Source organism: Numenius arquata, chromosome 7, assembly GCF_964106895.1.
Source record: "Numenius arquata chromosome 7, bNumArq3.hap1.1, whole genome shotgun sequence".
In the NCBI taxonomy this organism is placed as follows: Eukaryota; Metazoa; Chordata; class Aves; order Charadriiformes; family Scolopacidae; genus Numenius; species Numenius arquata.
The window spans coordinates 15,956,922-15,973,131 of NC_133582.1; the positions used below are offsets into that span (position 1 = coordinate 15,956,922).

The following is a 16,210-nucleotide window of genomic DNA, read 5'->3' on the forward strand; positions in this document are numbered from 1 at the left end:
GATGCCAGACTGGTGGGCCTTGCAGCTGAACATATTTTGCCATTTTTATCAACCAGACAACTTTTAGAAGAAAATTAGAAGAAACTCTCCCAACCCTGCAGAGCAGAAGTGCACAACCAGATCTCTGGTTTCTCATGGGGCTATGAACACCCATTAGTATTAGTAGTGTTTCTTGCTCCAGAATAAGCTACACTGTTTGTTACTTTTTAAGACGAAAATCAAGATTAACAAAAAATAGCCCATTCTCATGATTTTTCCATCTATTTTTTCTGTTCTGTGTTAGCTGAGGACAAAGCTGCAATTTGACAAGCCCTATGCCAACACCGCTGCCAAAAGCAGCAGCTCTGCCCTCTTATACCGCTGGAAAGGGCAAATGATGGGAGGTGGAGTGCAAAATTAGCCTGCAGAGCTGAGAAGGCAGCAAGACTGCTGAAGGGAGGGCTAGCTTAGGCTGATCCCAGGCACTAATTGACCTATAATTTAATTTGATGATGTTTCTTTCAACAGCTGTCCCTTGCAAAAGATAACTGTCCTCTTCCCCCCCGAGAACAGCAGGAATTGGCAGCCATGTCTGAAAGTGGCCTTTCTTGGCCATCAGGCCATCCCAAATGAAAGAAACTCAATTTTTTATGAAAGAAAACACTACAGAAGTGACCTTTTATCTGTCAATAGAACTTTATTTTATCAGTTCATTTTAATCGTGTGAATCGTGTGAATTCTTGAAGGATTTTGATTTTTGTGAGGACAAAAAAAATAGTCAAAAGTGGATGCTAATACCCTTGAATGAGCCACTTAAGATCTAATGAGTGGTTTAATCACTAATGGTGAGACCTATACATTGACAGTAAGCTCAAATTTTGGGGAGTGACTATCTTCAGCCACATCAAAGGGCTTGAATTGCTGAAGGGAGTGTAAAGTCGAGCTCAGCCTCTGCCATGGAGTGGGTGTCTGGGCGTTGGTGGCTCAGCTTCCTTATGGCAAGGGGGCTGGCTCCATTCAGGTACAGACAAATTTGTCTTTAGAGCGTTTATCTAGTCTTAAATGGCTTTTCTCTCCCTTATGAAACTGAAGCTGGTGTTAAGATCCTTGTTGGTTTATCACCAATTTATTCATACCAGCTGTTGCAAGGAAAGCAGCCAGCGCTGATGCGAAGTCGAAAAGAGATCTTTGTACTCCTAAGCCCACCCTGAAAAATTCTCTTCTGCAGAACACAGACCATCAATGCTGCTATTGGGGGAAAAAAGTAATCTGTGCCTGAGAACAAAATCTGAGGGGCTCGTAGATAAAAAAAGGTATTTGCAAACAAGTGTGAGAAAAGATTCACAAAATTGTAGCTCATTTGGGGCAACCTCCTCTCACAGAAACTTTGCGTAAAGTTCCCCGAGGTGTAGTATGCAGTGATCAGTGTCACAGACCTGCTCTTAAAAGAATGTTTGCCTGGTCACTGTGCATGAGAGTGACCTGACATTGCTTGCTGTAAGAGCTGACCTGGAGCACTGTAATGCAGCACTGTGTGGGGTTTTCTTTTCCTTGTAAATCACACATAAAATAGTAAAGTTTGTTAGCCACATGGCAGGAGCAAGGGCAATACCAGATTAGATTTGGTAAAAGAGGAGAGAACTAGCTTTTACTGAATCTGAACCTAGTGCATCTGATACCCTTTAGATGCAGAAGAAGAAATTGTAAATTGATCTTATTGATATAACCGCCCCATGGCAGGGGGGTTGGAACTCGATGATCTTTAAGGTCCCTTCCAACTCTAACCATTCTATGATTCTATATTATACTGCAGTAATCTGATCCCTGTTATGTGAAGAATATTTACATATCTTGCCTTCTCCTTAACATGAGGCTAGGAGAAATGCCCAGGGCAGAAACAATGCCAGACAGAGGAGAAGGACAGCTGGACTAATACTTGGATCAACCCATCATGCCTTTCCAAGGTGGCAGCTGGAAGCCAGGTAAGATACCACCGAGCATCTGCAATGGCACAAGCTATTGTCTTAGGTTCCTTCTATCCAGTAATGGAATAAAAGTTCAAAGCTACTACTAGGAGATGCAACACTAATGTCGTAAATGGAAAAGGAACCTCTGGGACTCAAAGTTTGGCCCTTGATGAGGAGCCTTGCAGAGCAGCAATGCACTCTCCCACCAGGCGAGCAGCCTCTTTGGCTGTGCCCCTGTGCACTGAAAAGCCACCTGCCCCATGCCCGTAGTTGTGGACCACTGGGAGCTTAACTCCTCCTTGGCTCAAGACCTCTCTCTGCAGTGTCACGTGCTGCCTGGACGGCCTCAGGCCCACCTTCACCTTGATATCCTGAGCTCCCTGCAGTGAGGGCTCAAGGGAGCAGCATCTGTCAAAGATGTCTTTGGTAGTGCCAGGATCAGGGGCAAGACTCCAGTTGTTCTTCTCCCTGGTTCCCCCTAGGGTTACCCGGTGTATCCCTGGGAATATATAAGTTAAGCCATCCCCATCACGGATGAAGTTTTTCACCCAAGGAGCATGAACCTTGAGTACTTGTCCCCTGACAGGGAAGAGCTTCTCGTCCCCCACCAGCTGGCGGGCTCCAATGCCCGTGCAGTTGACAACGACGTTGTATTCACTGTGCAGCTCCCACAAGTCTGCAACTTTTCTGGTGTAAATCTGGACGCCAGTTGCTTTCAATCTGCAAAAAGACTCCAGAAGTGAGGCAGAAAAGAAACCCCTAAATCCTCATGTAACTTAAATCCTTATGTACATTAAGTAAATGAGATAGATTGCCTTTAACCTACTGCTCAAAACCAAACAACAGATGGGACAAAAAGCAAAGAAAATGCCACTTCTGTTTGTGATTTGCCTGATTTGGTCCCATTAAATCTTTTTTTAGCTTGTTTCAACTGGAAAAGATACAGCAGCTTGATCAATATTAGAGAAGGGTCCGGCATAGGACCCTAGACGGACAGGAAGGTCCTCATGGTCTCATTTGTTCATTTCTATAACCGTACCAAGCTTTAACAGCTCAAGCAAGCTGAAAAATGTCAGATTTATTCACCAATGTACTTCTGCTAGTGACATCACTATCATTCTACACCCCTTTAATTTTCCTATTACACACATGTTGCATTCATTCCCAACTCACCCCCGTGATACCAGGAGCCACTTAGTCATCTAGTGCCATGTGCAAAGACTTGAGGTACCCAGGACATCCCCACAGGCTGGGCAGATATGGCATGCGACGCCCAGGAGACCTATGCCCTTCTGGAGGGTCTCCTGGAGTCACCCAGGACAGCTCAGAGCACTATAAATCCATGTGAACTCCAGCAAAATTCACCCCTTCTTGAAGTTCATCTTTGAGCTCAATTCCAAGCCAAATTCCACCCTGAACTCGCCTGAAGCTTGATATCCTTCCCTGTGGAGAAACATCAGCTGGAAATGTGGAGTCACCACATGCTGTCAGCTGGATACAGTCTCTGGGGTGGGTTTAGCACAAACAAGTCACTGGGGATTTTAGCATGAGCCAGACAGGAGACAGATCTGTGATGATGATGATGCACTAAGTGGGAAGTCCTGTCCTCTGCAACACTCCAGCAGCTGGCAAAGTGATCAGCTGCGCTATAAGGGCAGTGGTTTCCCACAAACCAGTGAGTGAGCTGGGGGACCAGGGCACGGCTGGTGCTCTGAGGGCTGGGGTCTGGGTGCAGCAGGACACTGAGGCTGGCTCGGAAGAACTGGGGAGGTCTCATGTAGCAGTTCTGTCTGGGCAACTTGCTGGGAGAGCTCATAAGTGTTGTAATTGGGACTCCGCATCCTGGCATAAAAAATACACCAGTAAAAAAACCGTTGAAAACTCCTGAATTCAGGCAAGCAAAGAGGAAAAAATTCCTGAAGTCCATTTTTGGACCAGCAAGGTGGGCACAAAACCAATTTTCCTTGTGGATTGCCAAGAGAATCATCTATAAATACTGCTCAGGTCACTAGGGGTTTGAGAATTAGTTACATGTTTAATATGCTCTCATTTCTCATCACCAGAGAGAAGAGAAAGAAAAGGAGCTTGATTGTTCTTACTAGACTACATCCTTTGAGAAATAAGAAGGCTACACCAGGAATAAGGAGACAGCAGAAGTCACGTGGCGGATACTAAATGCGTTGAACAACTTGGTTGTGCTTCAGCAGAGATTTCCGGTTCAGTTAAGCGATGAAACATGACAGTGCATGTGTACCGAGGAGGCAGCACAGACCTCACGTGGCACTGGTGCCACTGGAGTAATCCCAGCCTGGCTGGCTGCTAGAACAAGGAACAGTTTTTCACATTTTGCGGTGAGATGAAAGGCATCTGAGCAACTGGCTGAGCTGGCAATTTGTAGCGCGGTGTCGGTACATGTCTCTCTACTTAACCTCAAATCAGCCTGCAGCCTGTCGCTTTCTCTCAAGCAGAGACAGCTTTTTGCTCATTTTAGGGGTACTTAAGTGAATTAAATGCACACCCCAGATGTCAGGACCTTTTTAGATCTGCATCCTGTCTCTCCTATAGTTCTCTGAAATCCGTGTATTTTGGGGAAATTTGGAAATTGCCCGATTTCCTAACTTTCATGTCAACCCAGGCGTGAATTCTGAAGCCACGATTCCTTGGAGTGAGTGCATCACCCATGTGCAGGCAAATATTTCCGAAAGATTTGCTACAAGATGATGCTATTTGACCTTTTTTCACCTGACTGGATTAAGAAATTACTCCAGTTGTTGACCAAATTTGAGGTGAATCAGTCCAGCTAATTCTTAACTGCAAAGTCTTCACAAATAAGACATCTTCCCAGACATGCATATTCTCCCAGGGGTTGGATTTATCTTCAAGAACAGAAGAATGTATTTGGGAAGTTTGGCAAATGACGAGTGCCCACACATTTTCCTAGGACATGGCAGGTTCCTGACACACTTTCAAGGTCTGGCTGGCCAAGCATGAACCCTGTGACTATGTCAGTCCTGTGCCCAGAGGCACTTCCAATCTAAACCCCACTGTACAGCCACAGTGGTAGAAAGTGGACATTGCACAGATGGGGCCTTTCCCATTTTGGAAAGGTTGGGTATTTATTTTTCATGCTTCTCCTCAAGGAAGAGCTTGCTGCATTTTTCCCAGTGAGAAACAGCCCTTTTCCAGTTTTTCTTTTTGCTCAAACCTAAGGCTCTCATGGAGTTCCCAGCTCCACCCCCCCAGTCCCTCTGCCTGGGTTTCTCTCTGCATGCCCAGCCTGCAGCAAAACCAACCTTTTCTCCAGCCACAGCAGGTAGGGTGGACAGTCACATTTCAGTGTCGTAAAGGCCTGACCAAATTGGTGCTGAGGAAACTTTTGGAGTTCTGCTTTGGACATCAGTCGAAATCCCAGGACGATGTCCGACCAAAAAGGTAACTCTTCCTTGGGAGAGTTTTTGAAGACTTGCCACCTGAAAAGACACGGAGAAAAAGCTGTAAAACTTAGCTGCTGTTGCTCTGCTGTGTTATCTGTCATGGCAATCTTAGCATAAACCCAGGAACTCAGGAACCTGTTCCCGCCCATCAGTGCAGCTCTGTGAGGTTAACAGCAATGGGGAACCATCACTGCCTGCTGCTGCAATACCCGCCTTGGCAAACAGGCAGAGAGCTGCCACAGCCGATCTCGAGGGTGACACACCGGGGTAAATCAACTGGAGAGAGTTATTCCAGCTGCAGAAGTACAAAGCCCCCTCACACAGTGTTCCCTCCACAGCTGCGGCCACCCTGGCTGGACCTTCTTGCACACCTGGTCACATTTTTTGGGGTACCCATAAAGCCACGGAGTGCCCAGCCTCAACACTCCCAAGAGGCGAATTTCTGTGTACGTAACAGGCAGCATAAAACACCCCAAACACACACAGACCAAGTGTACCCCTATACCTAGTTGCTGAAGCTGGAAGATCCTGCACTCCCATCCCTACAGAGACCACCCCTGCTGAAGCAACTGGTGGGTGAAAAATATCAGTTATTAAAAGACGTTGGGTGCTGGCCATTCTTGAGTGGTTTCTCTGTCCACACCTATGCATGAATTTTGCTTGAAAATATATTGTATATGAGCAGCTGCAATGCAGTTTCTTGGGAATACGGTCATAAGAGCTACTCCATGAAGGGAATACACCTGAATTCCAGCAAGGATAAACCTCTCTGCCTGCTCCAGTACATAGCACAAACATACCAAAGGTTGTTCTTACCCAGAGACTAGGTGAACGCCAGCCTCTGATGCCTCAGCTGAGTTGCTGATGGCGAAAAGGTAAGTGAAGGTCTCTTTGAACCACTGCTTCTGCACGTGGATCGGTGTGCCTGCATGTAAACAAAACCAAACATGCAGAGAGGAATAATGAAAAGAAGAGAAGCATACAAGCCAGCGTTGAGGAGATGGGACACGTGGGGAACACAGGCCATGGCACTTTTCTTCATGAAGCTCTGTGCATCGCTGCACACCTGGGCACGCAGCCGCATGCGGTGCCACAGGCAATGCCATGCCAGGTTGCACGTACCTGGGTAGGTGTGAGGGATGAGGATCCCAGCTGCGGCATCACTCGTTGTGTTGGGGCTGAACTGGTCTGAAAGGACCGTCACGGAGCAGCTGGGGCAAGTCTCCGTGATGCACAGTGCTGTGGACAGGCCCACGACTCCGGCACCGACCACTGCAACCTTGGGTGCTGCCATCTCCAGGACGCAGAGCCAGAGGAGAGGTACCCGGTACCTACCTGCATTTGGAAACAACATACCCCGTGTCACCAATATCCCTGCCAGACACCCTCATCAGGCTATGAAATACCCACACAAGATGTAATATAACCCCCCTGGGGCAGCTAATTGAAGACTAATTACTCCACGTGACTATCAGTCTTTCGTACGACGACAAATTTTTGAAAAGTATTTCAACAACCAGTACCCCAACTCAGGAGAAGAGCAAAGGGCAAGAGAGCGATCTGTACGTACAGCACTGGTGTTCAGGCTGCAGCAATCTGGGGCAAGGCTTTTTCAATAAAACCCAAGGAAGTGAGGCACCCCATCAAGTTTTCCATTGTGTCAGGGGCAAAAGCTGGAGCTCTGAAGAAACTGGCTTTTAGACACCATGAGCAAAAAGGTTGTTTGAACATCAGGATCTCCAGCAATGAGGTCTGTCACTGCCTGGGCAGCAGAAGCAAATCACGTAGGAGGCAAATTGGTTATGCGATGGGTCCAGTGCACTATGGAAAAAGTTTTTCTTAACATGCATCTTAGTTCCCCTGCTGTGCAGGGCTCCCCATCTGATCCCAAGCACCCAGTTACCTGTTTAGCTCTGTCCTAGAAAACGTGAATGTCAGCTGTTAAACACAATGCATAGTTTCACAGGGTACAGCCTGGCTGTTTACACTCTCACATCCAAAAATTGTTTGGGCCACGATGCCTTGGCAGGAAAAGTGTGGGAAGAGAAGCGACCTGTACCCTGGGGGATTTTGTGCCCCTAGTGACCTAGAGATCTCCAACCCACCTCTGGCCCCTCTACCTGCCAGTGTGACCCACTGCCTTGGACAGATTTATGAGCATCTGAGGCTGCCATGGTCTCCTGGCAGCACAATAGTAGTCCCCAGGAGCCAGCCAAACTTGCTGCCCCAAGAGTCTGTGTATTTTCCTCTCTCTGCCTTGCTCTGTAGCCTGCTTTATGTCCTGGAGCAGCTCCACTCCACTCCTCAGCATCTTCAGCTACTGTTTGCTACTCCAGGAGGTGCAGTGTCTCTACTTTCCCTTGTCCTGGCTGAGTTTCAGAGCTTGGCACCTGCCCTGGTGAGTGGCACACAGCTCCTAGTTGATAATCACCTGGCTGCCCGTCCCAGCAAGGTGCCAGCCTATGTGCCTGGCCACGGCCAGCAAACAGGTTTCACACTGGCAGAGGCACAAAGCACAACTGAACCTTGCAACTCAGTGCACCCTGCAAACTCCCTGAAGCCAGGAACTAAATGGGCCCCAAAGAGACTGGGCAATCTCAGAGATGATATAAATCCTTTAGCAGTTTTGGAACAGGTGAGCTGGGTGCACCTGCTGGCTCAGGCACTCCTGCAAGGGGTTGCTGCCAAAAGCTGAGCAGGGATGTAGGGAGAGAATCTCCTTTGCCTATAGCTCTTATGTTTTCCTGGAGTATCTACCAAATTCACTCTTGGAGAGGATGCTGAGTGATACGGACCTTCGGTCTTGCTCCCTTAGGGTCTTGCTTTCACCTACAGGACTCGCTCTTCCTTGATTGTAGAAATCCAGCCTCACTAATTGCATTCCAAGAACCTTTTATGGAATGCAGTGCCTGCAGTTACAAGGATGGGCTGATTTCCCATCTTCCTGTGGCTTTTGGCATCTGTGATGTAAGTTTAGGCAGGACAGGCTGTGTGGGATTACAATAGGTCAGGTTTGTTTAAGAGATCCTTGCTCGTAACCCCTCCACACAGCTTCTCACTTTCCCCTGAGGTTTTACTACTTAAAATTTGATGTCCCTACTATGTAGGAAGGGAGAGAGGAGCAGGCACTGTTGCCCATCACTGCATTCCTTCTGCATCACAGCCGAAGGTTGTTACAACCCCTCTTCTTCCTCTCAGGGAGATGCTTACATTTCTCCCTGTTAATTATTACATCTTCTTTCACAAGCTGACTATAAAAGCACCCACACAGCAGGGAAAGGGGATGCAGTGCAGAAGATGAACCCTGAACCAGAACTGCTGGCCTGCACCGGCTGCCACCCACAAACCCAACCTGAAAAACTGCAGATTTGAACGGGAGCTGCACCGCACAGCTGTACCACCACCCCAGGCTGCCTCAGGTACCTGCAGCAGGAACACCTGTGGAGGGGCAGAGCACGGACAGCATCTGCTTCTCTGCCAGTCTCCGGAATATTTTGTACTGGTCATTGTTACTAAAAAAAAAAAAAAAAAAAAGACCCCCCCCAAAAAACCAAAAAAGAATAACAAGAAATTACAGGAGTTTTAATAATGCTGAATTTACTTTTGTCATGACAATTCATTCTGAGAAAGGCCTCTAAACACATTTTTAATAACAAACCTTCTCACTCAGCACTGGCAGCTGTGGAAATCTCGTGTGGCTGTCAGGACGCTCGGCGAGCCTCCCGGCAGTCCGTGGACGACCACAGTCCTGTTGGAACATATGCACTGGGTACATTATGCATCTGCCAGAGATGTGCTCTCGGCCGCCCCTCACCGCTCTCGTTTGCTGAAGCCCTTGGACCGTGATGGAGATTGAATTTCCTGACTGACCTCCCCGCCGCTGGGGAAGAGAGGGGAGCTGCAGTTCGGCGAAGGTTCAGGTTTCGCGAGTCTTCCCAATTCTGACAGGATTTTTGCAGATGAGCCGGTTCGATATCAACAGATCCCAACATTGCAAAAGCCAGTGAGGGTGGGAAAGGGGCAGCCGGTGGTGCTGGAGCCTGCGGGAACGGCTCAGAAGACCACGACGGGCACCCGTTGAACATGCCGATTTTCTAGCACTTAACTGCTGCAACCCAGGAGTACATCAAGGCTGAACGTGCTAACGAGCCAAAAATTAACCGGGTGCAAAGCAGAGGCTACACGTGCTTGTATGAGCAAGTGCAGCTTGGGCTTTGTGGAGCCACCGACCTCGCTGGGAGCAGGAGGCTCCCCTGTGGCTCTGCCCGGGGCAGCCCAGCCTGCCCCAGCAGGGAGCCCTGCACCTTGCCGGGAGGGCACAGGAGGAGAAACTATTTTCAGCTGATGTGGCAGGCCAGCTTAATGCCAGCAGCGGGGATGACACTTCTCACCTCCTCAGACTGGCTCAGGCTGAGGGTTTTGCAAAAATCAGCACTTAAAAGGCGAATCAGGTGCAGCAATTGTTGGGGAGGGAGAGGAAGGGTGTCAGGTACCCTTTAGCTCTCAGTCCTTTCTTAGTGTCAGAAGAACGGGACAGAAGCCAGACAGAGCCACCTGGAGTTGTAATTCTCCAGCAAAGAGGACACTGGCTGCCTGATATTGGCTTCATGCCCCTGCCACCCTCCTGCTCCTCCCAGGCCAGAACATTTTTAAAAATACTGCAACATTTTGTGATGGGACTCAATCTTCCAACTCCTGCAGCTGAGGAGACAATGCCTCATGTGATGCAAGGGGGTCCTTATTCTTTCTTACCTCATACAGCTGTGTATCACCACCGACTGCTACTAACCTTCAGCCTTAACATCATTCTAGCAGTGGATAACATAAGAAATATGGATAAATACACTGGTCTCCAGCACAAATACGTACACACACACACAGAGGAACACACATACCCACTGCCAGCTGCAGCTGTAGCCTCCTGGCCCGTGGTACCTCCAGGCTGCCCCTCAGGCTGTGACAGACCCAAGGAAACCAGCATCCCTCAGCTGGAAGAGCTGCACAAACACTATTGCTTTGGCATCTCTGCATTACAGGCATGGCCCCTCGCCATACCCTTGTCCTCCTATGGCCCAGCTCCATGCGCATGCCTCCCTGGCAGGCTGGCCGCTCTCAGCTTGTGTCACAACCCAGCAGTCCTACCAAACTAAGTGCATTTACATGCCCAAATGAACACTTGAAAAAGCCCAACTGATCTGTTAGCCAGAAAAATGGATCAGCAGGAAGTAAGTAAAGAAAACCCAAACCTGTTACATTTGAAGTCCTGCGAGTTTCGTTAAACCAACTCACCATATCGAAGCGCTGAAACGTTTTTTTGGTTCGCCTGAAGCCTGCGGTACCAGGTAGCAAAGGCTCCAGCTTTTCTGAACTGTTGGAAGGGCTCCCCATTACACCAGGGTGACTGTGCCCACCGTCCCAGTCTGTGCCTGACATAGAGAACTTTCTCCCTTCCTTTTTTTGCAGATCACACTTTCATTTATTCACTTCCCCAGTTTACAGCACCTTTGGTGTTGCTTCCCTTCGTCTGACCCCAGAGAGGGGTTTTCCCAGTCTCTTTTGCTAAAGATAGCTACATTTGCTCACGAAGCTAAATACATTCCTGGGGGTTTGCTGAGGACGGGGCCCTGATTTTGGCCTTTCGACTCTTCGCCAGTCCCTTTTCTGTCATTTGGGCTGCTCTGTGAGATGTACATTTGGGACCTGCCACAGGAGGAAGGAGAGGATGCTCTTTCTTCACCGAACAAGGGACTCTGGAGGTGCCTCGGGATCCCCTCAGCCTTTCTGCACATACAGCACCACTGCCAGAGGGCGGGTATTTCTGAGCCATCATCACAGGAGACCCCAAGGCTACCAGGGAGGCCTCAGCTCCTCCTTTAGATAGCTGTTCGCACATGCATGCATGGGAAATACCTCCTGAAGGATACTAGGTTATACCCACCCTATAAGCTACCAACCACAGTAAGCTCCAGCAGCAGCACCTACACGCCAGGCAATGCTCTGGCCTTTCTCCCAGCCCAGAGAGGTCTGCGCTGCCTGTTCCCCCCGGGGAGAAGGTTGCTGAACCCGTTGCCTCTCCCGTGCGGGGAGAGGGGGGAAAGCAGAGAGAAGCTGAGGTTTAACAGACCCCGAGCTGCCTCCCCACCGGGCGGCAGAGATCTCACACCCCCGGCCAAACCCTGCGGCTCGCCCCTCACGCCACAATCTGTCGCGACAGCCATCGCGCGGCCACCTCTCCGTGTCGCCTAAACCCCTCCCTGCCCGCCCTTAAAGAGCTGCTTTGTGCCCCGTGGAAAATCCCCGGGGCAGCGGCAGGTCCCCCCCCCCGGGCGCCACCCCCGGCCGCCGGCAGCGAAAGAGCTCCGTCGTCTAACATTTCCCCCCCCAAACCAACAAGGGTGGAGAGAAGGCAGTACCTGGTGAGGAGGAGGTACCCGGTCCCGGCTGGAAGAGCCGTCCTCCGGGGAAGCGGAGCGGGAGAGGGCTCAGCGCGCTGCCGGGGGACGCGCAGGGGCTGGCGGCAGCTCCCCTTCCCCGAGGCCGCTCCCCCGGCTCCGCGTCCCTCCGCTAATGAAGGAGCTGTTTGTGCCGGGGCAAAGGCCGCCTCCAGCGCTGGCACCTCTCCCGGGAGAGCCCGGCCGGAGCCGTGCCCTTCACCGCCGGCCGAGAATTTTTTTTCCTTGACGATTTCCCCAGAGGAGGCTCAAGGGGCCCTGCTGTCCTGCGCAGAATGTATTGTCTTTTTTCCTCCCTTACAAACAATTAATTATGTTCTGAATGTTTCTGAAGCTGCCCTAAGATTGTAGTAGTGCTTGAGCGATCGTGGTAGCGGTCAGAATGGCACAAACATAAAGCGTCCACGGACCTCGTCATTTCAGTCATCACAGGTGGCTGAAGAACGAGCCCCTGCTAAACCACAAATGCCTAATGAGCACAGCCAGGCAGGTGTGTTCAGATTAACCTTTTTCAGCTGAAAAACACAGGTTTGAAACTTGAGAAAGTTTGTCAAATACAAACCCGTCTGCAGGATCACTAGTATGAAAGTATATACCAGGGTTTGTTGGCTCCAGGGCATTTGCCATTGGCAGGACATCTTGGCTAATATTTGACAGCTTGAGCCTTCGCCCCTGAACAGGCTCAGCAGGACAGTGTTTGCAGACCGTGCCCTTCCGGCCCCATCGAGCAGCATTTGCCATGGGTCTTCCAAGCAGGTGCCTTTTCTTGGTAGCCATTTAAGTATACAGCAGCCACCCAAAGGGCATCTGTACATACGGCAGCAGTGTGCACAACATGCGACCAGCTGTTCTTGCCTCCCGATCTGGCTGTGTTCTTAAGTGGTAAAACTAAAGACATGATATATTACAAATATGTAATCACTGGCCTTTTTAGATGCATAATTTTTAGTGTTTTTTCTGCCAAAATTCTGCCAAAATTATAGTATAGCTGGATTTTTCTGAATGTTTTGACAAGATATGAAAACTGGGTATTGAATAAGACAGGGGTGAAGGCAGATGAATGAAGAAGGCTTGCTTGTTTAGAAATTAAATTGATGGGCTTGGTGTATTGATTGTAAAATGTACACTATTTTAAGTCATTTAAGGATATCCACAATAACTTTAGAGAGGAGCCTTTCAGGTACAGAAGTCTAACCTCCTTCAAATATAAGCAGAGGTTGCAGTGTCAGCTAAGATTAAAATTACCTGTTATTTCTCCTCTTGAGATTCTACTTCTCATTGCTTATAACTTTGCCAAATTTTAATGTTTTGGATTGACATTTTCTGTGATGGATGTTTGTGCAAGGCTGAATGTTTCAGGGAATTCCCAGTGTGTCTTTCCCTGAGAATGAGACTTCAGGAAATGCAAGCTGGGTTGGGATACCAATTCTTACAGTAATTTCACTGAGAAACTCTCACTCTTTCATGGGCTAAAGTATTTTGGAAGGGTGAATACACTGTGTTTTGCTAAAGTGCCCATAACCAAGGCACACCATATTTTACAATGAAGAAAAAAAGCTCTTTTTTGTCCTTTCTATGTAATCTAGATGTACGACTTCCCACCACAAGTCCATGGAGGCATCTATAAGGGGAAACAATTTCAACTCTTTAGTGTTGTAGTTGTTTTTCTTACATCTGCTCCTCCGTAAAATGAACAGCACAACGAAGACCCTCTTTGGTCTAACTCCCAGAGCCCTAATTAACTGAAAATCAGACATTCTGTATTGATGCCTTCAAGATATGAGAAGTTTTTTGCTGCAGACGTTGGTCCTCTCTCGTGGAAGATGGGAAAAATCACAAGGACAGATAAGAAGCTCTGTATATCAGCCCAATTGCTAAAGAGCCCCTGCATGTTTGTGTATATATTGTTCTGTGTATTGAGCAAAGTGTGTAATTTTGAACTAACAAATAATTGGCTAAATAGTACTCCAAGTGCAACATTCAGCTATTTGTATTTTGAGAACACTCTTGACAAACTCTGTGATGGTGGCTGTTGTACCCTTTGACTGAGTGCAAGTCACCATTTGGTTACTCAGGAAGAGAGCGCCCGCCTTCGGGCACAGAACAAACACAGCCCTGATTGTACCTGGAGCTGTTTGTGAGCAGTGACTGGCAGTGGCAACCCAGCACACCACCAACCCAGCTTGAGCAGCGCTTAAAAGGTGTTTTCCTTTACCTTAGCATTCCCTTTGGTTTGTGTACTCTCTTCCACAGAGCAGTAACAATAAGCAGAAATGACCTTTATGAACGCAGCAGTGCTGACTTGTTTCTGATCTTATGAATGACACGGATCATTTCTCTGCCACTTCTTTAACCAGTTCAAAGATCAAGTCAAGCATCAGTGTCCACGGAAAGTTACCGTTTCAGCAAGGAGGTTAAGCTGTTCCTCATTTTGCTGTTTTCCGGTGTTGTTTACTTACTTCTGGTGGAATTCTCTCAATATGAGGAAGATACCAGCAGTCCTGACATTCCTATTGGAAAGCTTTGTGAAAATATTTACTGAGAGATTGCCCATTTATCCCTCGTTCTTTTGCTATGTTCATGATCGCCTCAGTCAAAAACACTTTTAATTTTATCACTGGCAGTGGGACTGTGGAAGAATCTTCACAAAAATCACCCCTTGGTGCTGTTTTTTTCACATTCCTGTGCAAGTCAGCTCATCTCCACATGGAACACTACGAGACAACGTTAATAACGAGATGCCTGTGAGCACTCCATGGCTGGATCCTACTCATCTGCAACAAACACCCGAGTAGTATCCAAGCCTGTGCATTAGACAGGAATGCAGAGGGGGGTGAGTTGATTTGTTACTAAATGAGATATTCCCCATTACTTCTAATTATTCACAAACCTAGGTTAGTAATTTCTGTGAAAGAGCTGCTTTTGTGTACAAACCTCTCTGCAATCATTTTTATACATCAGACATATTAAAAAAAAAGGCATATTTCCCCATTTCAGATATATACTTTTTAGGCTTGATTTTTCTCAGCCTGATTGAACTCAGTGCCCTTGAAATCAGTGTATCAGGGATCATTCAAATTTCTCAACTTTAGCAAACAAATATTTGAATCATTGACTATGGTCACTTTCAGGGAGGAACCTAAATCACCTGGCAAGGACATATGAAGCCTTTAAAACATGAATTATGGGTGTAACTTGATCAGAAAACATAAGATTAATAAAGTATGCATGGAAAATTGAGTAACTTGCACTAAGTAGACGTTAAGGGAAGTGGAAAATAAATGGGTTCCTGAGAAGAGCTAAGGGGACAAATCACAAAGAATGGGGCTACAAATTGCTGCAATTCTCACTTTCGTTGTGCTGGCTGGCCACTCCTGTTCCTGCATGAGGAACACCACCAAGTGGCTGCAAGTTATGTTGTTTTGTCATTCCTATAGTCATCTACTCTCTTTCCTGATCAACTCACACCCATTCTACAATAGCTGCAGCTATTTTTGTCACTACTGAACGTGTCCGAGGGACTACTGCCCCAGCCGGCTTATACAAATAAAAGCAAAAAAGAATCATACTCTTCCTGCAACTGAAACGCAAGTCATGGCACATTTTTAATGCACATTTTGTCATAGTCACCATCTAACGCATTACCCAAACCTTGGTTTACACCTGTAAACACCAGCAGGGAAAAAACACACACGTGATACTTGCCAGCCTGAAGCATGGGATCTCCATGGAACGCTGAAGTGCCAGCCCAGCTCCTTCCTACAAAGGAGCAGGTACCAAACCGAGAGTTGGTGACAGGAGTTCATGAAATTTCGTAAAAGTGTAAAGATTAAATAAAGTGTGTTTGATTTTATTCTTGCACATAATTGCAGAAAATAAATACTCATTAAAATATCATTAATATATATTGTATTAAATCCACATATTCTGGGCAAACAAACTCCTTCCTATGAACACCTACTTCCCCCATGTTACCAAAAATGCACACTCCACCTGGTACAGAATCTTGTACAAAATTATTAGCTTACCAGCATACAGATGTGCTTTAATCTTTCTTCATGAGAGATGTAACAATGCAGATACTGCTTTACTGCATTTACTAGAATTTTTCCTGATACAATAAACTTGTTCTTTTGTCAACACTCATATATTTATTTTTTTTTTTAAATCTTTGAGTTTAATTTCTCCCCTGTGAATTGGTCCTGTGATTCAGTCAGGCATCTTTATGACGTTTGTAAAGGGCATAGAATGAATCCAGACTCTCCTTTTTGCAGTCACAAATGCCTTTCTGGCATCATGCCTCCATGACACAAGTGACCTCACCTTTTTATAAGCCCTTGTGAAAGGGATTCACAGGCCTTACATGTTGATGAGTCCA

The 16,210-nt window shown here is 47.4% G+C and overlaps 1 protein-coding gene across 3 annotated transcripts; it reads right to left on the reverse strand.

Moving 5' to 3' along the window:
- Nucleotides 1-652: 652 nt before the first annotated feature.
- Nucleotides 653-11,946, reverse strand: DDO (D-aspartate oxidase). 3 transcript variants are annotated; one of them, XM_074150643.1, is made up of 6 exons: nt 11,794-11,946; nt 9,039-9,128; nt 6,503-6,715; nt 6,197-6,305; nt 5,240-5,416; nt 653-2,666 (listed from the first exon to the last, which is right to left on the reverse strand). In XM_074150643.1, exons 3-6 carry the CDS (start codon nt 6,672-6,674, stop codon nt 2,099-2,101), a joined length of 1,026 nt encoding a protein of 341 aa, XP_074006744.1. In that variant the 5' UTR covers nt 6,675-6,715; nt 9,039-9,128; nt 11,794-11,946; the 3' UTR covers nt 653-2,098. The 3 variants fall into 3 exon arrangements, with proteins under 3 accessions (XP_074006744.1, XP_074006745.1, XP_074006746.1); XM_074150644.1 differs by lacking the exon at nt 9,039-9,128 and having other exon boundaries at nt 661-2,666; nt 11,794-11,940; XM_074150645.1 differs by lacking the exons at nt 5,240-5,416; nt 9,039-9,128; nt 11,794-11,946 and having other exon boundaries at nt 669-2,666; nt 6,503-6,674.
- Nucleotides 11,947-16,210: the final 4,264 nt, after the last annotated feature.

Bases quoted from the DNA above. Each gene is read 5' to 3' on its own strand.
- DDO (XM_074150643.1), bottom strand. From the start codon at position 6,674: ATGGCAGCACCCAAGGTTGCAGTGGTCGGTGCCGGAGTCGTGGGCCTG. The intron at 6,306-6,502 runs GTACGTGCAACC...GTTTACATGCAG, and splicing joins CATCCCTCACACCTACCCAG to GCACACCGATCCACGTGCAG. The intron at 5,417-6,196 runs GTAAGAACAACC...GTGTCTTTTCAG, and splicing joins GGCGTTCACCTAGTCTCTGG to GTGGCAAGTCTTCAAAAACT.